The following is a 22,151-nucleotide window of genomic DNA, read 5'->3' as shown; positions in this document are numbered from 1 at the left end:
ATTTTTTTTTTTTAGAACGGAAAAACTGGAAAATCATTAACATTTACAGTGTTTCAGTCCTACTGTGCACTCATTGTGCCTAAGTGAAGAGCTGGACCCGAAAGTTGCCTCGCCTCGCCTTTCGCCTTTCCTTTCCTTCCCCTTTCCTTCCCCTTCCCCTTTCCTTTCCTTTCCTTTCCTTTTTTCTTCTTTTCTTCCCTCCCTCCCTCCCTCCCTCCCTCCCTCCCTCCCTCCCTTCCTTCCTTCCTTCCTTCCTTCCTTCCTTCCTATCTTCCTTCACTTTGTCACCCAGGCTGGAGTGCAGTGGTGCAAACACAGCTCACTGCTGCCTCGGGCTCCCAGGCTCAAACGATCCTCCTGCCTCAGCTCCCCAGGTAGCTGGGACTACAGGCATGTGCTACCACGCCTGGTTAATTTTTGCATTTTTTGTTGTTGTTGTAGTTGTTGAGATGGGGTTTCTCCATGTTGCCCAGGCTGGTCTCAAACTCCTGGACTCAAGCAATCCTCCCACCTTGGCCTCCCAAAGTGCTAGGATTACAGGTGTGAGTCACCACACCTGGCCTTGAAAGCTTTCTTATTTTTATTCCAATGGTAGCCTCCCTCCAGGATGTGGATTCACATATAACATGAGTGGTAACTGTTTAAAGAGGACTTTCCCACATTTTTTTTTTGAGATGGAGTCTCGCTCTGTCGCCCAGGTTGGAGTGCAGTGGTGCAATCTCGGCTCACTGCAAGCTCTGCCTCCCAGGTTCACGGCATTCTCCCGCCTCAGCCTTCAGAGTAGCTGGGACTACAGGCTCCCGCCACCATGCCTGGCTAATGTTTTGCATTTTTAGTAGAGACGGGGTTTCACCATATTAGTCTGGATGGTCTCAATCTCCTGACCTCATGATCCACCCGCCTTGGCCTCCCAAAGTGCTGGGATTACAGGTGAGCCACCACGCCCAGCAGGTCTTTCCTACATTTTTTACTTCGGTAAGGAGGCTCTGCAGTGTGAGTTCTTGTATGAACCATGAATTTGAGACCACGCTGAAGGTTTTGTCATGTTCCTTTTAGATTCACAGTTTCTCTCCAGGGTGAGAACAAATGTCTACTCAAGATGAATGAAGAGGAAAGGCTTTCCCTAGACTTTACCTTTGCAGGGTTGTTTTTTGTTTTTTTGTTTTTTCACATTTCTGTAAGACAGGAGAGTTCAGGGAAGATGTTCTCATGCATGCTAGCCCCTTGAGCTCCCTTCCAATATGTCCTCCTCCCATGTTCAGTACAGTTAGAAAATTAATGAAGATTTTCCCACCTTCCTTTCATTCACAGCGCTTCTCATCATTGTGGGTCTTCAGATGTTTTTTAAGTCCTGACGACTTTGTAAAGCCTTTTCCACATGTCTTACATTTATAGGGTTTCTCTCCAGTGTGGCTCCTTAGATGTGTGTATTTTGAGGACTCCCTGATGACTTTCCCACATTCTTCACATTCGTAGGGCTTCCTCCGCACGACGTGCTTTCTTAAATGCTTATGAAGGTGTAAGGAATATCTGAAGGCTTTTCCACATTTCCCACATTCGTACGGTTTCTCTCCAGTGTGAATTTTCATATGTCTCATAAGGAATGACTGATAAAAAAAGGCTCTCCCACATTCGGGACATTTGTGGCTTTTCTCTCCAGTGCAGTGACTCTTGTGTGAACCGGAATTTGGGGCGTTGGCAGAGGTTGCTCCAGTCTGACAATCCTTCTTATTTGTCTCTGCGGTATACGACTGCATCTGCACGGCATGAACTGAGTTATTTCTGGAAGTGTTCTCGCCCTGAGTAAAATCATACATTTCCTCTCGAACACGAGTGTTGTGTGCCCTAAGGGATCCGTCTTCATGGAAAGCTTTTCCAAATGGATTCTGTTGGTGCCTGTTTGCTCCCGTATCAATTTCATCACGTATACGATGCACGGCGTTCTGACTGCCAGTCCATGTGCTTGATTTCAGCTCTGTTTTTCTCCCACACGGAACCCACTGAATGTTCTGCCCCAAGACTTCATCGTGTCCGTTGTTTTCATGTGTTTTTTGACTATCGTTTAAGAAAGGATTATACTTGAAAATACTTGAGTCACATGTCAGGATACATTGTCTTGTGGAATCTCCCGGTGAAGGCACACGCCTGCAGGTAGGTTTAGAGCGGTTCCTCATTTCGTGATCTTCACAGACGCTAACAGAAGATTCATCTTTCTCAGGGGCAACTGCGGGTGGCTTCACATTATTCGCCCCCTGCCTGTGTGGTCCCTCTGTTTTGGGGCATCTCCAGTCTTCTCTCAATGTGGAGAGCTGGGAACTGATGCTCGTGAGACACACACTGTTGGCTTCAGGATATGTTCTTTTAGGAAGAATATCCGGCTGAGGGGCTGCATCTTTGGTTTCGCACGGAGTCGCCCAGTCTGAAATACAGTGGCACAAAAGTTAAATTCTTTGTTGAAAGTGAAGGTGGGTTAGAGATGATAACATAGGCAACGTCTGTGCGGATTTCTCTTTCTTTCCCCCTTCCTTCCTTCCTTCCTTTTCTTCCCTCCCTTCCTTTCTTTTTCCTTCCTCTGCTTCCTTTCTTCCTTCCCCTTCCTTCCTTCTTCTTTCTTTTCCTTCCTTCCTTCCTCCTTCCTCTGCTTCCTTTCTTCCTTCCCCTTCCTTCCTTCCTTCCTGTCCTTACTTTTTTCTGTTCTTTCTTTCTTTCTTTCTTTCTTTCTTTCTTTCTTTCTTTCTTTCTTTCTTTCTTTCTTTTCTTTCTTTTTCTTTCTTTCTTCCTTCCTTCTTCCTTCTCCTTCCTTCCTTCCTTCCTTCCTTCCTTCCTTCCTTCCTTCCTCTCTCTCTCTCTGTCTCTCTCTCTCTCTCATTCTCTCTTTCTTTCTCTCTTTTCTTTCAACAGAGTCTTGCTGTGTGGCCCAGGCTGGAGTGCAGTGGCATGATCTTTGCTTATTACAACCTCTGCCTCCCAGGTTCAAGCAATTCTCTGGCCTCAGCTTCCCGAGTATCTGAGATTACAAGTGTGTGCCAGCATGCCTGGCTAGTTTTTGTATTTTCAGTTGAGATGGGGTTTCGCCATGTTGGCCAGGCTGGTCTTGAATTCCTGGCCTCATGTGATCCACCTGCCTCAGCCTCCCAAAGTGTTGGGATTACAGGCGTAAGCCAACGTGCCTGGCCTCTGTGTGGATTTCTTTCTAGATGTTCCCTCAACATATATGATAAAAATGTGAAGGGGAAGAAAGCAAGAGGAAGGAGGCAGAGAAAGACCTCAGGGATTCCGCAGTGTCAGGAATGTGAGGATGGTAAGGTCAGGGGTTCAACATGGAGAGCGTCATGTTACTGAGGAATGATTCTGCAGAGATCAAGGAAACGATCAGGAATTTTAAGTGGAAGAGAATTGTACAGAAAGTCCATGTGAAATTTTTATTTTTTTGAGATGAGGGTCTCACTAGGTTGCCCAGGCACTGGGTGCAGTGGCTATTCATAGGCTTAATCATAACACACTGCAGCCTTGAGCTCTTGGGGTCAAGTGATCCTCTTGCCTCAGTCTCCCGAGTAGCTGGCTCCATGTGCAATTTTTTTTTTTTTTTTTTTTTTTGAGACGGAGTCTCACTCTGCTGTCCAGGCTGGAGTGCAGTGGCCGGATCTCAGCTCACTGCAAGCTCTGCCTCCCGGGTTTACACCATTCTCCTGCCTCAGCCTCCCGAGTAGCTGGGACTACAGGCGCCCGCCACCTCGCCCAGCTAGTTTTTTGTATTTTTTAGTAGAGACGGGGTTTCACTGTGTTAGCCAGGATGGTCTCGATCTCCAGACCTCGTGATCCGCCCGTCTTGGCCTCCCAAAGTGCTGGGATTACAGGCTTGAGCCATCGCGCCCGGCCTCCATGTGCAATTTTAAGGAGAAAAGGAACAGGCCTTTCTCTGGGAAAAATGAATATATGAGAGGATGGATAAAAGTCAAAAAACATAAGCTCAGCCAGGCGCAGTGGCTCACGCCTGTAATCCCAGCACTTTGAGAGGCTGAGGTGGGTGGATCACCGGAGGTCAGGAGTTTGAGACCAGCCTGACCAACGTGGTGAAGCCCCATCTCTACTAAAAATACAAAAATGAGCCGGGCATTGTGGTGTATGCCTGTAATCCCAGCTACTTGGGAGGCTGAGGCAGGAGAATCACTTGAACCCAGGAGGCAGAGATTACAGTGAGCAGAGATTGCACCACTGTACTCCAGCCTGGGCAAGAGGGTACCTGTTTTTTTCTTTCTTTTTAAATCAAAAAAACTTTTTTAAGACAAAAAAGAACAGGGTTTTGCCATGTTGGCTGGGCTGGTCTCGACCTCCTGGCCTTAAGTAATCCTCCTTCTGCCTCAGCCTCCCAAAGTGCTAGGATTATAGGTGTGAACCACTGTGCCTGGCCTATAGGTCTCCTTAGCTGCTCTGTAGATAACAACTTGAAAATTATAAAGCATTAAGTTTCCACTTTGAGATATTCCTTCAGGTCCTGCATTCTGATGAAATGACTATGCCAACTGGTCTGAGGAATGCCGTGAGAAACTGACGCACCAAAGAATGTACTTTCCTCATCCCGACAATTTCATCCCCCTTCCTCTGACCAATCAACATCTCCAATTCTCCAGTCCCTTGCCCTTCATGATCCCCTTGAAAATGAGAGCAGTGGCTCACGCCTGTAGTGCCAACATTTTGGGAGGCCAAGGTGGGCGGATCTCTTGAGGTCAGGAGTTCGAGACCAGCCTTGCCAACGTGATGAAACCCCATCTCTACTAAAAATACAAAAATTAGCCAGGTATGGTGGTGTGTGCCTGTAGTCCCAGCTACTCGGGAGGCTGAGGCAGGAGAATTGCTTGAACCTGGGAGGCAGAGGTTGCAGTGAGCGGAGATCGCACCATTGCACTCCAGCCTGGGCAACAAGAATGAAACACAGTCTCAAAAAACAAAAAAACAAGAACCCCAGAACCCCTCAGGGAAAAAAATGTGAGCGTCTCCTCCCATCTCCTCGGTCGGCACCAGATAATCATGAAACTTTCTCTGTTGCAAACCTTGCTGTCTCAGTGGCATGAGCCTGTTGCTCTGTTACCATGCTGCTGGCTTACAAACCTGTTGGTCCTGTAATGTTCACGTCTGCCTGGCACTGAGAGGCATGAATGCCTGGACAAAACTGCCCTGCACTGTTTTCAGACCACTTCTTGCTCCAAATGAGAGGGCAGACTGGGTTTGCCTAGTGGAGATCCCGTTCACTGGGCAAGCACGTGGTGTAAAGGAACTATGCCAAGACTTTCTGTGAAATGGACACAAGCTTTGGTTTGCTGGGGTTCCGAAGCTGATGATGTGTGAATAGAAGAGTAACAGTGGTCCCTCTACTTTTCTCATCAATGCACTAAAACTCTGCCAAAAGGGCTCAGAATGACCCTTTTCCTGTGTACCATGTTCACCTACATAAGGATCCCCCAAAGTCTGTTCGATCACCAAGAGAATAAAAATGTAATACATTAGTTGGGCGTGGTAGAGCATGCCTGTAATCCCAGATACTCAGGAGGCTGAGGCAGGAGAATTGCTTGAGCCCAGGAGGCGGAGGTTGCAGTGAGTCGTGATGGTGCCACTTCACTCCAGCCTGGGTGACAGGGTGAGACCCCATCTTCATGAAAAGAAAAATAAAGGCTGGGTGTGGTGGCTCACGCCTGTAATCCCAGCACTTCGGGAGGTCAAGGTGGGAGGATCACTTGAGGTCAGGAGTTCAAGACCAGCCCAGCCAACGTGGTGAAATCTGCCTCTACTAAAAATACAAACAAAAATTAGCCAGGTGTGGTGGTGTGCACCTGTATTCCCAGCTACTAGAGAGGCTAAGGCAAGAGAATTGCATGAACCCAGGAGGCAGAAGTTGCAGTGAGCTGAGATGACGCCACTGCACTCCAGCCTGGGAGATAGAGTGAGACCCGGTCTCAAAAAACAAAACAAAATAAAATAAAATAAAATAATGCAACAAACTATTTCCAGTTTCATGGTGAACCCTACATCTACTACTTGGGGGACAACAGTTCTGTCTCTGGAATTTAACCCAGTTCCCATTTTCCAATGCACTTCCCAGAACACGGTTCCAAACTAGCACTGGTCCCATCACTGACTAAGTGCAGGAAGGGGGCCTCCTTACCTATGAATGCCAGGTTCCTAGAGTTCTCCAGCATCACATCTCTGTAGAGATTCCTCTGAGCTGGGTCCAGCAGGGTCCACTCCTCTTTGGTGAAGTTCACAGCCACATCTGCGAAGGTCACTGAGTCCTAAAACAGCACACGCGGTTTGGCTCAGTGGGGTGTCCTGTTATCAGTTTGAACTGTGACCCCGTTCTCCACAAAAAAAGGTACATTGAGGTCTTAACCCTTGGTACCTGCAAAGGTTACCTGATTTGAGAACTAGAGTCTTTGCAGATGTCAATGAATTAAGATGAGGCTGTGGCCGGGCGCAGTGGCTCACACCTGTAATCCCAGCACTTTGGGAGGTTGAGGCGGGTGGATCACAAGGTCAGGAGTTCGAGACCAGCCTGGCCAACATGGTGAAACCCCATCTCTACTAAAAATACAAAAAATTAGCCGGGCATGGTGGCAGGTGCCTGTAGTCCCAGCTACTCGGGGTGCTGAGGCAGAGAACTGCTTGAACCCAGGAGGTGGAGGTTGCAGTGAGCCGAGATCACGCCACTACACTCCAGCCTGGGCTACAAAGTGAGACTCTGTCTCAAAAAAAAAAAAAAAAAAAAAAAAAAAAAAAAAAAAGGTGACGTTGTACTGGGGTTGGGTGGGCCCTAATCCAATGACTGGTGTCCTTATAAGAAGAGGAAATCTGGCCAGGTGCGGTGGCTTGCGCCTGTAATCCCAGCACTTTGGGAGGTAGAGGCAGGATGATTGCTTGAGGCTAGGAGTTCAAGTCCAGCCTGGGCAACAAAGTGATAACCCGTCTCTATAAAAAATAAAAACAATTACCCGTGAGTGTGGGTGGGCACCTGTAGTCCCAGCTACCCGGGAGGCTGAGGAGGGAGGATTGCCTGAGCCTGGGAGGTGGAGGTTGCAATGAGCTATGATCCTGCCACTGCAGTCCAGCCTGGGCAACAGAGCAAGACCCTGTCTCAAAACAAACAAACAAACAAACAAACAAAATATATATATAAAAGAAGGGGAAATGTGGACAGAGGTAGGGACACAGAGGGAAGAATGCCATTTGGTGAGGGAGGCAGAGACTGGAGTGATGGGTCCACAAGCCAGGGAATGCCAACGATGCCAGTGACTACCAGCAGCTAGGTAAGAACATGGAACAAATTCTTTCTTGGAGCCTCCAGAAGGAACCAACCCTGCCGCCATTTTGATCTTGGACTTCCAGCCTGCAGAACTGTGAGAAAATCAATGTCTGTTGCTTAAGCTACCCCATCTGTGATAGTTACAGCAGCCTGAAGACCCTAATGCAACGGGAAGAGCATACACTCGATTGGTAGAGACTGACGTCCGGTCGTATGACTCAGGTGCTCTTTCTTCTGAGATAGGGTCTTGAGCTGTCACACAGGCTGGAGTGCAGTGGTGCAAACGCAGCTCACGGCAGCCTCTAACTGCTGGGCTCAAGCGATCCTCCCACCTCAGCCTCCCAAGTGGCTGGGACAACCGGCACACACCATCGTTTTTGGCCCCGTCTCAGGAAAAAGAGTACCTGAGTCCCGCGACCGGACTTCAGTCTCCGCCAGTTGACCGGCTGTGTGTCTTTCTGATGCATTAGCCTGTTCAGGCTGTCATAACAAACGATCACAGAGGGGTGGCTTAAAAATCCTTAAACCCTGGCCAGGTGCGGTGGCTCATGTCTGTAATCCCAGCACTTTGGGAGGCCGAGGCGGGCGGATCACCTGAGGTCAGGAGTTCAAAACCAGCCTGGCCAACGTGGAGAAAGCCCATCTCAACTAAAAATACAAAAATTAGCCAGGCGTGATGGCAGGCGCCTGTAATCCCAGCTACTCAGGAGGCTAAGGCAGGAGAATCACTTGAACTTGGAAGGCGGAGGTTGCAGTGAGCCGAGATCACGCCATTGCACTCCAGCCTGGGCAACAAGAGAAACTGTCTCAAAAAAAAAAAAAAAAAAAAATTTGGAGTGGGGTAGGCCGGGCGTGGTGGCTCACACCTGTAATCCCAGCACTTTGGGAGGCTGAGGCGGGAGGATCACGAGGTTAGGAGGTCGAGACCATCCTGGCTAACACGGTGAAACCCCGTCTCTACTGAAAATACAAACAATTAGCTGGGCGTGGTGGTGGATGCCTGTAGTCCCCGCTACTCGGGAGGCTGAGGCAGGAGAATGGCATGAACCCAGGAGGCAGAGCTTGCAGTGAGCCGAGATGGCGCCACCCAACTCCAGCCTGGGCAACTGAGCAAGACTCCATCTCAAAAAAAAAAAAAAATTTGGAGTGGGGCACGGCTCAGTCCACTCCTTGTTATCTGCAGGTCACGACAGTCGCGGGGGATGCTGCCACCAGGAGAGCCCTGCCCGCTGCATTAATGCCTAGTGTCCCCTGCAAGACCCTGAGTTCCTTAAGACAAAGACACTTTCTTTTTATTTTACTTTATTATGATTTTTAGAGACAGAGTCTTACTCTGTGCCCCAGGCTGGAGTGCAGTGGAGTGATCAGTCCTCATTGTAGCCTCACCCTCCTGGGCTCAAGCGACTCTGTCACTTCAGCTTCTTAAGTAGCTGGGACTACAGCCATGCACCACCATGCCAGGCAAACTTTTTTTATATTTATAGAGACGGGGGTCTTGCTATGTTGCCCAGGTTGATATCAAACTCGTGGCCTCAAATGATCCTCCTGTCTCAGCCTCCCAAAGTCCTGGGATTACAGGTTTGAGCCACTGCCCCCCACCAAAGACACTTTCATCTCCTTTCTTAGCGTGCTTTGCAGCCGAACATGAAGCCCACAGGCAGCCAGGATGAAGCGTGGAAAGGACTGGTTAGTACTGGGGTGGGGGTGGTCCCATGAGAATCCCCAGGGCAGCGTCTCTCTCTAAGCAGAGGTGCAGAGACCTGGGACAGCACGGCTGGCGGTGGGCCCTGCCCGGCTGCACGCGCTTTACCTAACTCCCAGCCACAGGCAGAGTCACATTCACTCGTGAGAACAACACCCTTCTGGGGGAGGGTGAGCTGCCAACTTACCTGGGACATTTTTGTCACCGACGCGACGGCCAGTCCTGGCTCCCCCGTGTTTCCTTCAAGGAGGCAGGCGAGGTAGAGCTTGGGAGAAGAATGGAGCTGTGAGAATCCAGGCACCCTGCCTTCCCCACACTCCTGTGTGGACCCTGCCTGACATTAATCTCAGCATATAAATGCATGTGTGCACACACACCCCACACACACACACCCACACTCCCCAAACCCCCTCACACCCACCCCCACACACACACCCCCACACCCACCCACACTCCCCAAACCCCCTCACACCCACCCACCCACACCCACCCACACACACCCACACTCCCCAAACCCCCTCACACCCACCCACACACACCCACACTCCCCAAACCCCCTCACACCCACCCCCACACACACCCACACCCACACACACACCCACACACACCCACACTCCCCAAACCCCCTCACACCCACCCACCCACACACACCCACACACACCCCCACACTCCCCAAACCCCCTCACACCCACCCCCCCACACACACCCACACTCCCACCCACACTCCCCAAACCCCCTCACACCCACCCCCACACACACACCCACACTCCCACCCACACTCCCCAAACCCCCTCACACCCACCCCACACACACACACCCACACCCACCCACACACCCCCACACTCCCCAAACCCCCTCACACCCACCCACCCACACACACCCACACACACCCCCACACACACCCACACTCCCCAAACCCCCTCACACCCACCCACACACACACACCCCCACACCCACCCACACACTCCCCAAACCCCCTCACACCCACCCCCACACACACCCACACACACCCACACTCCCCAAACCCCCTCACACCCACCCACCCACACACACCCACACACACCCCCACACTCCCCAAACCCCCTCACACCCACCCACACCCACACCCACACCCACACACACACCCACACTCCCCAAACCCCACACCCACCCACCCACACACACCCACACACCCACCCACACACCCACCCACCCACACACCCACCCCCACACACACCCACTCACACCCACCCACACACACACCCACACTCCCCAAAACCCCTCACACCCACCCCCACACACACACCCACACACCCACACACACCCACACACACCCCCACACTCCCCAAGCCCCTCACACCCACCTACCCACACCCACCCACACACCCACCCACACACACCCACACACCCACCCACCCCCACACACACACCCCACATACCCACACACCCACACACACCCACACACCCACACACACACCCACCCCACACACACCCCCACACACCCACACACACCCACACAACCACACACACACCCACACTCCCCAAGCCCCACACCCACCCACCCACACCCACCCACACACACCCACACACACACCTATATTTTAATTTAATTTTTTAAAGACAGTCTTGTCCTGTTGCCCAGGCTGGAGTGCGGTAGTGCAATCACGGCTCACTACAACCTCAAACTTCTGAGCTCCAGTGATCCTCCTGCCTCAGCCTCCTGAGTAGCTGAAGGTAGAGGCATGCGCCCCCATGCCCCCTAATTTTTCATATTTATTTTCATAGAGATGGGGTCTCACTATGTTGTCTAGGCTGGTCTCAAATTCCTGGCCTCAAGCAGCAATTTTTTTTTTTTTTAAATTGAGGTGAAATTTGCATATCATGAAGTTAACCATTTTAAGTGAACAATGCAGTGGCATTTAGTGCATTTGCAATGTTGTACAAATGTCACCTCTGCCTACTTCCAAATAATTTTCATCACCACAAAATAAAACCCCATCCCCCTTAGCAGTCACTTCCTATTCTCCCCTTCACTCAGCTCCTGGCAGCTGCTGATCTAATTGCATTTTTTTTTTTTTTTTTTTGAGACAGAGTCTCGCTCTGTTGCCCAGGCTGGAGTGCAGTGGCACAATCTCAGCTCACTGCAGCCTCCGCCTCCCTGGTTCAAGCACTTCTCCTGCCTCAGCCTCCTGATTAGCTGCCATTACAGGCCCCTGCCATTACACCTGGCTAATTTTTTATACTTTTAGTAGAGATGAGATTTCACCATGTTGGCCAGGCTGGTCTCGAACTCCTGACCTCAAGTGATTTGCCCACCTCAGGCTCCCAAAGTGCTGGAATTAGGGGTGTGAGCACCACACCTGGCCCATAGCAGTATTCATTACAGTCCAAAGTAGAAACAACCAAATATTGATCAATGGATGAACAAAGAAAGCAAACGTGGTCTATCCGCACCATGGAATATTATCCAGCCATAAAATGGACTGAGGCACTGACACACACTGCAACACCGGTGAGCTCTGAAAACAGGATGCCGAGTGAACGAAGCCAGACACAGAAGACCACAGTGTATGACTCCATTGAAAACAAAATGTCCAGAATAGGCTAATCTATAGAGACAGAAAGTAGATCAGAGGTTGTCCAGGGCTGGGGGAGATGAGGGACTGGGAGGCGACCACTGAAGGATACAGGGCTGCTTTCGGGGGTGATGGAAATGTTCTAAATTTGCGGGACATACACGTCTGTGAATATACTAAAAACCATTGAATTGCACCCTTTAAGAAGGTGAATTGGGCCGGGTGCGGTGGCTCACGTCTGTAACCCAAGACTCCGGGAGGCCGAGGCAGGTGGATCACTTGAGGTCAGGAGTTTGAGACCATCCTGGCCAACATGGTGACACCCCATCTCTACTAAAAATACAAAAATTAGCTGGGCGTGGTGGCAGGTGCTTGTAATCCCAGCTACTTGGGAGGCTGAGGCAGGAGAATCAGTTGAACCTGGGAGGTGCAGGTTGCAGTGAGCTGAGATTGCACCACTGCACACCCCAGCCTGGGCGACAGAGCGAGACTCTGTCTCAAAAAAAAAAAAAAAGTTTCAAATATAAGATGAAAAGTGTTCATGTTACTGGGAAGTCAGATTTTTAGTATAAGAGGAAAAAGTTTCAGGCTTCATATCATCATTAACACACACACACACACACACACACACACACACACACACACAATGTCTCCCTGGTCAATCTATTCATAGAAAATGCTTAGTAGAATTAACAAGCAGGAAGCGATGAACACCCTTGGAGACATGGCTGGTCTGGGAACAGGAAATTTCCAGTGTGAGCCTTGCGGTGCCAGATGGCAGGGGAGCTGCTCGACACCGCGTTAGGAGGATGCACAGCGGCCGGAAAGGTCTCCCAGCGGCCCGATTTGAACTACAAAGTGAATCATTGCAATGGCTGGAAACACACTGAACACTAAAAATACCTGGGCACATAATGATACCCAGAAAGAGAAAGCCAGAGGGGGAAAAACCACAAGCCTTGGTTAATAAAGAGGAAAAATTAAGACTTTACTTTGCCTTTCCAATAAGAAAAGAAATGGAATAGCCTTACGGATGACAGAAAACTGTACAGAATTCCAGCTACATATTTATTTATTTATTTATTTATTTTTGAGACAAGGTCTCATTCTGTCATCCAGGTTGGAGTGCAGTGGGGAGATCTTGGCTCACAGCAGCCTCCCGAGTTCAAGTGATTCTCCTGCCTCAACTTCCCAAGTAGCTGGGACTGCAAGCGCCTGCCACCACGCCCAGCTAATATATATACATATATATATTAAAAAAAAATTTTTTTTTGAGACAGGGTCTCATTCTGTCACCCAGGCTGGAGTGCAGTGGCATGATCTCAGCTCACTGCAACTTCCACCTCCCGGGGTCAAGCAATTCTGCTGCCTCAGCCTCCCGAGTAGCTGAGATTACAGGCTCGGGCCACCATGCCCAGTTAATTTTTGTATTTCTAGTAGAGATGGGGTTTCACTATGTTGGTCAGGCTTATCTTAAACTCCTGACCTCAGATGATCCGCCTGCCTCGACCTCCCAAAGTGCTGGGATTACAAGCGTGAGCCACCGCGCCCGGCCCCAGCTACATGTTTAGATGGGACAATTGAATGTTTTAAAAAAATCACCATTTTGGGCTGGGCTTGGTGGTTCACACCTGTAATCCCAGCATGTTGGGAGGCTGAGGAGGGAGGATCACTTAAGCTTAGGATTTTGATACCGCCCTGGGCAACATAGCAAGGCCCCGTCTCTACAAAAAAATTACAAATTAAGTGGGCACGCTGGCGTGCGCCTCCAGTCTCAGCTACTCAGGAGGTTGGGGTGGGAAGATCATTTGAGCCCAGGAGGTTGATGCCGCAGTGAACTCTAATTGCATCGCTGCACTCCAGCTTGGGTGACAGAATGAGGTCCTATCTCAAAAAAAAAAAAAAAAAAAAAATCATCACTTTGCAACCCTAATAAAACAACTGATTCAGGAAATAAGACAACTTGGTGGGCACAGAAAGGGGAGGCAGTCCTTAGCAGGGTACGAAGGCGTCACTCAGGACTTGCTGGGCGTAAAGGGATGCAACTTTAAGAGGTAAGGCTCTGTGGGTGCGGTGGCTCAGGCCTGTAATCCCAGTACTTTGGGAGGCTGAGGTGGGTGGATCACCTGAGGTAGGGAGTTCGAGACCAGCCTGACCAACATGGAGAAACCTCGTCTCTACTAAAATACAAAATTAGCCGGGAGTGGTGGTGCACGCCTGTAATCCCAGCTACTCGGGAGGCTGAGGCAGGACAATTGCTTGAACCCAGGAGACGGAGGTTGCAGTGAGCTGAGATCGCGCCATTGCACTCCAGCCTGGGCAACAAGAGCTAAAAAAATAAAATAAAGAGGTAAGAGGCTCTCTCACCTCCAGAAACTGCCCACCAATGTTAGCTTGACTTGTACAGGGACAAAGAGCCATTATAGTTACACTGATGTGATGAACACGCCACCTACGATGTATCTTCCATTTTTATTTTGTTTAAATTTTTCTTCGTTATTATATATTTTTCGAGACAAGGTCTCGCTCTGTCACCCAGGCTGGAGTGCAGTGGCACATCTCAGCTCACTGCAACCTCTGCCTCCTGGGTTCAAGGGATTCTTCTGCCTCAGCCTCCCGAGTAGCTGGGACTACAGGTGCCCACCACCAAGCCTGGCTATTTTTTTTTTTTTTTTTGTATTTATTTTTAGTAGAGACAGGGCTTTGCCATGTTGGCCAGGCTGATCTCGAACTCCTGACCTCAGGCGATCCTCCTGTCTCAGCCTCTCAAAGTGCTGGGATTAGAGCCACTATACCCGACCTACCTAGGATGTTTCTGTCTCCCTCCCTTCCTCTTTCTCTCTCTTTTCCTCCCACCCTCCCTCCCTTCCTCCCTCCCTCCCTCCTTTCTTTCCTTCCTTCCTTCCTTCCTTCTTTCTTTCTTTTTCTTTCTTTCTCTTTCTTTCTTCCTTCCTTCCTCCCTTCCTTTCTTTCTTCCTTTCTCTTTCTTTCTTTCCTTCTTTCTCTCTCTCTCTGTCCTTCCTTCCCTCCCTCCCTCCCCCCTCCCCCCCTCCTTCCTTCCTTTCTTCCTTCCTTCCTTCCTTCCCTCTCTCTTTTTCTGTCTCTCTCTTTCTCTTCCTCTCTTTCTTTCTTTCTTCTTTCTTTTTTGAGACAGGTTCTCACTCTGCTGCCCTGGCTGGAGTGCAGTGGTGTGATCAGAGCTCACTGTAGCCTTGACCTCCCGGGGTCAAGCAATCCTCCCACCTTAGCCTTCCAAAGTGCTGGGATCACAGGCATGAGTCACCATGCCTGGCCAGGTCTAACTTTCAACAACACAAGGAACAACCACATAAATCCACAGGCGTGGACGTTCTGCTATTCTAACCACCCAGGGACTCCAGCTAGTTAATGTCATGAACAAAGGGAGGCGAGTTCAAGGGTGTGAGCCCTGAAAGAGAAACGCACACAATGTGTTTGCATCCTGCCTAAAGAAATCTAACTCTAGGCTGAGTGCGGTGGCTCATGCCTGTAATCCCAGCACTTTGAGAGGCTGAGGCAGGTGGATCACCTGAGGTCGGGAGTTGGAGACCAGCCTGGCCAACATGGAGAAACCCAGTCTCTACTAAAAATAGAAAAAATTAGCCGGGCGTGGTGGCACATGCCTGTAATCCCAGCTACTCAGGAGGCTGAGGCAGGAGAATCACTTGAACCTGGGAGGCAGAGGTTTCGGTGAGCCAAGTTGGTGCCACTGCACTCCAGCCTGAGGCAACAAGAGCGAAACTCCATCTAAAAAAAAAACAAAACAACAACAACAAAAACCCAAAATTGGTTTGTTTCTATTAAACAAAACCAAACCAAAACAAAAACAAACCCCCAAAACTATTCCTGCTCCAAATGTGACATCTGATGACCATTTAATGACTGGTCAACTCATATAGTGTGAGTCATTTGTTCATAAAATGTTAGAATGCCATAAAATCTAAGACTTACATGATATTTGAAAGAAACTTGATGGCAAGTTCCCTCAATTTGAGGACAAACCTAAACATTTACGTGACACTGTCAGCAATGAACTGTGGACTCAAAACTTTTCTAAACCATAAATAATTTAAAAATTCAATTAATCATATGAGAAAAAGCTGAATTTATATATATACACGCACACATAAATATATGTGCGTATATATTTATATATGTGTGTGTGTACGTATTTATATATATACACACATATAAAAATGTATATACATGTATATTGGCCAGGCACAGTGGCTCACGCCTGTAATCCCAGCACTTGGGGAGGCCGAGGCGGGCGGATCACCTGAGGTCAGGAGTTCGAGACCAGCCTGACCAACATGGAGAAACCCCGTCTTTACTAAAAATACAAAATTAGGTGGGTGTGGTGGTGCATGCCTGTAATCCCAGCTACTTAGGAGGCTGAGGCAGGAGAACTGCTTGAACCTGGGAGGCAGAGGTTGCAGTGAGCTGACATCGTGCCATTGAACTCCAGCCTGGGCGACAAGAGTGAAACTCCGTCTCAAAAAAAAAAAAATGTACATACACATACATATATAAATATATAAATATATGTGTGTGTGTATATATAGATATATTTTTATATATTGTGGAGAATATATTCATATTCATATGCACACACACACACATATATATATACATTCTCCACAGGACATTATCGAATAGGAGTACTCAAAGGGTATATGATCAAATAGAAGAAATACAGTATAGACATCTTCCAGGCAGCTCTAACCAACAATGTCAAATTTTCTTGATTTTGTGATAGTTTGGGTATTTCTTTTTTATTTCTCAAAAATTTCCAAAAAAAGTTGTGATTATTTGATTTCTTTCCTCAGTGTAAATATTCACTTTTATAAAAAAAAAAAGAAATTATCAATCAACTCTTCTTTTGAGTATTTTATTATTATTGTTATTATTATTTTTTGAGACAGAGTTTTGCTCTGTTGCCTAGGCTGGAGTGCAGTGGCGTGATCTTGGCTCAATGCAGCCTCCGCCTCCTGGGTTCAAGCGGTTCTCCTACCTCAGCCTCCCAAGTAGCAAAAACTAGGTGGGCATGGTGGTGCACCCCTGTAATCCCAGCTACTGGGGAGGCTGAGGCAGAAGAATCGCTTGAACCCGGGAGGCGGAGCTTGCAGTGAGCTGAGATCCCGCCACTGCACTCCAGCCTGGGCGACAGAGCGAGACTCCGTCTCAAAAAAAAAAAAAAAAAAAAAGAAAAAGAAAGCAATTGCATGCTTGGGCAAACCAGGGATGACACTGCAACCTTCTCATTGTGAAATAATGTGAAATAACCTGCCCTGCCACGCATCAGGAGGAGGTATCAGACTCGATCAAGCCAGCAGCAGTCTAAAGGAAATATTAATAACAAGCCCTGTCTTTGAGGTTATTACTTTTTCTTATTTTCTTGCTCCCTGAGAAACTCTGTTTTCTAAAATTCACAGCTTATCAAAAACTTTGCTTTTGACATCCTATTGGTAAACATGAAAAGCCCCACTGTTGCCTGGGGGATCCAAGTCACTTTGACACAGAAGCAAGCCTGTGCAACTCAGGGGCTGAGCTGTAGATAAGAGTTTTAAGACACAACATTCCACGTCTATCTTGACTTTATAGTTCCCAAGGAAACAATCAGACCTGATGATAACCCCATTACACGCATCTCAGCTCTAAGCCTACCTAAGAAGATAAAACAGTCTATTTCAATTCAGTCTCCCTGAATTCCATCATTTCCCCAATACAATTGGAGCACCGGTTGTGTCCCTAGTAATCTCAGACACATCAGCTCAGGACGATAGTTAAAAAAAAAAAAAAAAAAAAAAAAAGGCCGGGCGCGGTGGCTCAAGCCTGTAATCCCAGCACTTTGGGAGGCTGAGACAGGCGGATCACGAGGTCGAGATGGAGACCATCCTGGCTAACATGGTGAAACCCCGTCTCCACTAAAAAATACAAAAAAAACTAGCCGGGTGAGGTGGCGGGCGCCTGTAGTCCTGGCTACTCCGGAGGCTGAGGCAGGAGAATGGTGTAAACCCGGGAGGTGGAGCTTGCAGTGAGCTGAGATCTGGCCACTGCACTCTAGCCTGGGTGACAGAGCGAGACTCTGTCTCAAAAAAAAAAAAAAAGAAAAAAAAATGCATCTTGTTCCGACCATGGGGTTTGATCCTGACACCTTCACACCACTCTCCTTGCAGCTTGTCCTTTTTATACATTTCCTCTACTGAGGTCTCAGTTCCCATAAAAGAACATGCTTAGGCCGGGCGCGGTGGCTCAAGCCTGTAATCCCAGCACTTTGGGAGGCCGAGACGGGCGGATCACAAGGTCAGGAGATCGAGACCATCCTGGCTAACATGGTGAAACCCCGTCTCTACTAAAAATACAAAAAATTAGCCGGGCGAGGTGGCGGGCGCCTGTAGTCCCAGCTACTAGGGAGGCTGAGGCAGGAGAATGGCGTAAACCCGGGAGGCGGAGCTTGCAGTGAGCTGAGATCCGGCCACTGCACTCCAGCCTGGGCTACAGAGTGAGACTCCGTCTCAAAAAAAAAAAAAAAAAAAAAAAAAAGAACATGCTCAGCACACCAAACTCAAACCCTCAAAGCTCTTTCTCTAGGAAACCAGTGCATCCTGCACGTCTGGCCCTGCCCAGACTCATCACAACAGGCTCCAATCCAATACTTTTTTTTTTGAGAGGGAGTCTTGCTCTGTCACCCAGGCTGCAGTGCAGTGGCATGATCTAGGCTCACTGCAACCTCCACCTCCCAGGTAGAAGCGATTCTCCTGCCTCAGCCTCCCAAGTAGCTGGGATTACAGGTGTTCAGCTCACTGCAACCTCCGCCTCCCGGGTTCAAACGATTCTCCTGCCTCAGCCTCCCGAGTAACTGGGATTACAGGCGTGCGCCACCACGCCCAGCTAATTTTGGTATTTTTAGTAGAGACGGGGTTTCACCATGTTGGCCAGGCTGGTCTTGAACTCCTGACCTCAGGTGATCCTCCCGCCTCCGCCCCACAAAATGCTGGGATTACAGGCGTGAGCCACCGCGCCCGGCCAGCTCCAATACTTTCATGGATGCAAAGAACACAACCCCTGCAACCGCTGCATGCGGGCATCTCTGCTGCCCAAGCCAGGGCACCGGGGCTTTCGCAAGGTTGCAACACGGCATGGGGAAAGCGCCCTTCTCCCTGGGCCAAGGTGAAGGGCGCGCTCGGGGGCTGAACACGTGGATCATTCGTGCCTTCCCCTTTCCTCCCGGAAGGGTAGAGACAATGAGGCTTTTGCAGACAGCAATTCCCAAGTCCCTGGGCCCCGGCCGGGTCCCGCCCTTAATACAGACACTCAGGCACACTTCCACTTCCACTAGCTCCGGCTTCTAGATGTCTCTGCGGGTGGCGCAGCCCAAAAGCGCGCGCAGCCCAGGAGCGTTTCGGAGCTGAACCAGGATGGGGATCAAACTGTTGAAATAAATCAACCTAACGAGTCTGCCAGGAAGGACCGACGACAGAGATTCGTCCTGCCCAGACATTTTGTACCCGCTTCTTGACCCCTTCCTCAAAATGGACGGAGTAAGGGACCAGGAGGAGAGAGAAGCCGAGCAGGCAGGGGATCCCAGCGCCCGCACTCCTGCCTGCCCCCGCCGCCCCCGGCCCGGGGACCTGATCGCCCCGACCCCAGAGTCTGACCCCCACGGCCAGTAGATTGACATTTCCTGTAGAACTTACTCCCCAGGCACTCCTGATCCAAGCAGGAAACCCCAGCCTTGGGTCCTCGCTGTCGCCTCTGCCCGCGCCACCGTTCCTAGGCTCTCCCGCTTGGAAGCGCTCCGTCTGCGCAGCCAACGCGCCTCCTTGCGGGCTCCGGAGACGCCGGCCGCTTGCTGGCTTCCTGCATTTCCCAAGGAAAGAAGGCGTTTGTTATTTCTCTGTACTGTAAAAGGGCGGAAACAGACACTTTGGGGGGTCTCCGGTTTCTCTGTTGTCCTCATTTTTATGTTTTTGCCACCACCCCCACCCCCATCCGTTGACTAGCGGCTAAACCGCAAGGCTCCTGTCACCTAGTCTTGAAATGTTTTTTTCTTCCTTCCTTTCTTTCTTTTCTTTCTTTTCTTTTTTTATTTTTTTTGAGATCGAGTCTCTGTAGCCCAGGCTGGAGTACAGTGGCGCGATCTCGGCTCACTGCAAGCTCCGCCTCCCGGGTTCACGTCATTCTCCTGCTTCAGCCTCCCGAGTAGCTGGGACCACAGGGGCCCGCCACCTCGCCCGGCTAATTTTTTTGTATTTTTAGTAGAGACGGGGTTTCACCGTGTTAGCCAGGGTGGTCTCGGTCTCCTGACCTTGTGATCCGCCCGCCTCGGCTTCTCAAAGTGTTGGGATTACAGGCGTGAGCCACCGCGCCCGGCCCTTCTTTTTTCTTTCCTTTTCTCTTTTCTTTTCCTTTCTTTTCTTTTTTTTTCTTTTCCTTCCTTCCTTCTTTCCTTCCTTCCTTCCTTTCTTTCTCTCTCTTTCTTTTTCTTTCTCTCTCCCTCCCTTCTTTCCTTTCTTCTTTCTTCCTCTCTTCTTCCCTCCCTTCCTTCCTTCCTTTCTCCCTCCCTTACTTTTCTTTCTCTTTCTTTTTCTTTCTTCTTCTTTCTCTCTTTCTCTTCTTTCCTTTCTTTTCTTCTTTTCTTTCTCTTTCTTTTCCTCCTTTTCTTTCTTTTCTTTCTTCCCCCCTTCCCCTCTCTCTCTCTGCCCCTCCCTCCCTCCCTTCTTTATTTTTTTCCTTTTCTTATTCTTTTTTTTTTCTTTTTTTTGAGACAGCGTCTTGCTCTGTCCTTCAGGCTGGAGTGCAGTGGCGCAATCTTGGCTCACTGCAGCCTCAAGCGATCCTACACTTCAACCTCCCAAGTAGCTGGGAAGACAGGCGCGTACAAGCACACCTGGCATTTATTCTATTTTATTTTATTTTATTTTATTTATTTTATTTTAGAGGTGAGAACTTACTATGCTGCCCGGGCTAGTCTTGAACTCCTGGGTGTCACGCGTGTCCGTATAGAAGGCCACCTAGACAGGCTTTGTGTGAGCAACAGGGCTGTTTATTCACTTGGGTGCAAGTGGGCTGAGTCCGAAAAGAGTCAGCGAAGTGAGACAGGAGAGGGGCAGCTTTACAGGGCTGGAGTAGGCCGTGGAAAGTTACAGTTAAAGGTGATTATCTGTTGTCAGTAGGGGAGGGGGTCACAAGGTACATGGTGGAGAGATCATGAGACTCGTTGTCTAGGAGAAGAATGTCACAGGGTTGACGGGTCAGTGGGGGCAGGACAGGAACGAGTCATAGTGGTGGAATGTCGTCAGGTGGGTTAATCAGTTAAGGCAGGAACTGGCTGTTTCACTTCTTTTGTGGTTTTTCGGCCGCTCCAGACTTCTTGGCTCCTGCAGGCCATCTGGATGTATATGTGCGGGTCACAGGGGTTACAATGGCTGAGCTTCGGCTCAGAGGCTTGACACTGGGCTTAAGTGATCCTCTGACCTTGGCCTCCCAAAGTGCCGGGATTACAGGTGTGAGTCACCACACCTGGCCTGAAATGGTTTTAAACACTTATGTAATTTACTACCTGAGTGACATATGTTTTGCTGTGATAAAAACATGGAGTGTAGTCCCCCTCGCTGTGAGAATATTATCATCTTGCTTTATCCAGCTACACATGTGAATTACTGGCCTCAACTACTGGACTCCAAAACATACTAAAGACTTGGAAGACACAGGGAGAGTTCAGGCTGTGGCAGAGCTGCTCTCTGCCAGCTTTCCAGTTTCTCCTCAAGTCTCACATCCAAACACCCACACTGCTTGCTAGTGTATTCCTGAAATCATACTTTGGCCAGGTGTGGTGGCTTACCGCCTGTAATCCCAGCACTTTGGGAGGCCGAGGTGGGCGGATCACGAGGTCAGGAGATCGAGACCATCCTGGCTAACACGGTAAAACCCCGTCTCTACTAAAAATGCAAAAAATTAGCCAGGCATGGTGGCGGGTGCCTGTAGTCCCAGTTACTCGGGAGGCTGAGGCAGGAGAATGGTGTGAACCTGGGAGGTGGAGCTTGTAGTGAGCTGAGATCGTGCCACTGCACTCCAGCCTGGGCGACAGAGTGAGACTCGGTCTCAAAAAAAAAATCATATTTTGGTCATTCTCTTATTTTAACCATTCAAGACAGTTTTCAGAAACTGTTCTCAGAAATACTGCTCTGGCCGGGCATGGTGAGTCACCTCTACAATTCCCAGCACTTTAGGAGGCCAAGGCAGGAGGATTACTTGAGCCCAGGAGTTTGAGATCAGCCTGGACAACATAGTGAGATCTCGTCTTCACACACACACACACACAAAATTAGCCAGGCATGGTGGCACACACCTGTAGTTCCAGCTACTCAGGAGGCTGAGGTGGGAGGTTTGGTTGAGCCTGGGAGATCAAGGCTGCAGTCAGCTGTGATCATGTCCCTGCACTCCAGCCTGAGCGACACAGCAGGATCCTGTTTCCAAAAAAAAAGAAAAGAAAAGAAAAGAAATACCTTTATTGGGATTGCACCAACAACCTCCCAAGGAGACGAAAAGACCTCCAACCGCAAGTTGCAGTTAAAAC

At 49.4% G+C, this 22,151-nt stretch overlaps 2 protein-coding genes across 26 annotated transcripts in view; both read right to left on the bottom strand.

The window, feature by feature from the left end:
* Positions 1-562: 562 nt before the first annotated feature.
* ZNF114 (zinc finger protein 114) lies at positions 563-22,041 on the bottom strand. Of its 7 annotated transcripts, none has more exons than XM_077980713.1 (6): positions 20,527-20,662; positions 19,270-19,474; positions 18,897-19,002; positions 9,184-9,261; positions 6,161-6,287; positions 563-2,419 (listed from the first exon to the last, which is right to left on the bottom strand). In XM_077980713.1, exons 4-6 carry the CDS (start codon positions 9,190-9,192, stop codon positions 1,302-1,304), a joined length of 1,254 nt encoding a protein of 417 aa, XP_077836839.1. In that variant the 5' UTR covers positions 9,193-9,261; positions 18,897-19,002; positions 19,270-19,474; positions 20,527-20,662; the 3' UTR covers positions 563-1,301. The 7 variants fall into 7 exon arrangements, with proteins under 7 accessions (XP_077836839.1, XP_077836838.1, XP_077836841.1 ...); XM_077980712.1 differs by having other exon boundaries at positions 19,270-19,432; XM_077980715.1 differs by lacking the exons at positions 18,897-19,002; positions 20,527-20,662 and adding exons at positions 6,984-7,121; positions 19,602-19,735 and having other exon boundaries at positions 19,270-19,432.
* LOC718594 (caspase recruitment domain-containing protein 8) overlaps positions 20,597-22,151 on the bottom strand; it is a 90,460-nt gene continuing 88,905 nt past the window's right edge. For 11 of the 19 annotated variants that reach the window (XR_013409969.1, XR_013409970.1, XR_013409971.1 and 8 more), the window contains 2 exons: positions 21,924-22,041; positions 20,597-21,099 (listed from right to left, as the gene is read on the bottom strand). The gene's annotated coding sequence lies outside the window, so the exon portion shown is untranslated. Of the gene's footprint in view, positions 21,100-21,923; positions 22,042-22,151 lie in introns of those variants that run through there. The other 8 variants (XR_013409972.1, XR_013409980.1, XR_013409967.1 and 5 more) reach the window with 2 other exon arrangements.

Source organism: Macaca mulatta, chromosome 19 (assembly GCF_049350105.2).
Source record: "Macaca mulatta isolate MMU2019108-1 chromosome 19, T2T-MMU8v2.0, whole genome shotgun sequence".
NCBI classification, from domain to species: Eukaryota; Metazoa; Chordata; class Mammalia; order Primates; family Cercopithecidae; genus Macaca; species Macaca mulatta.
The sequence above is the reverse complement of the archived record's forward strand: the minus strand, read 5'-3'. Positions and strand labels throughout refer to the sequence as shown.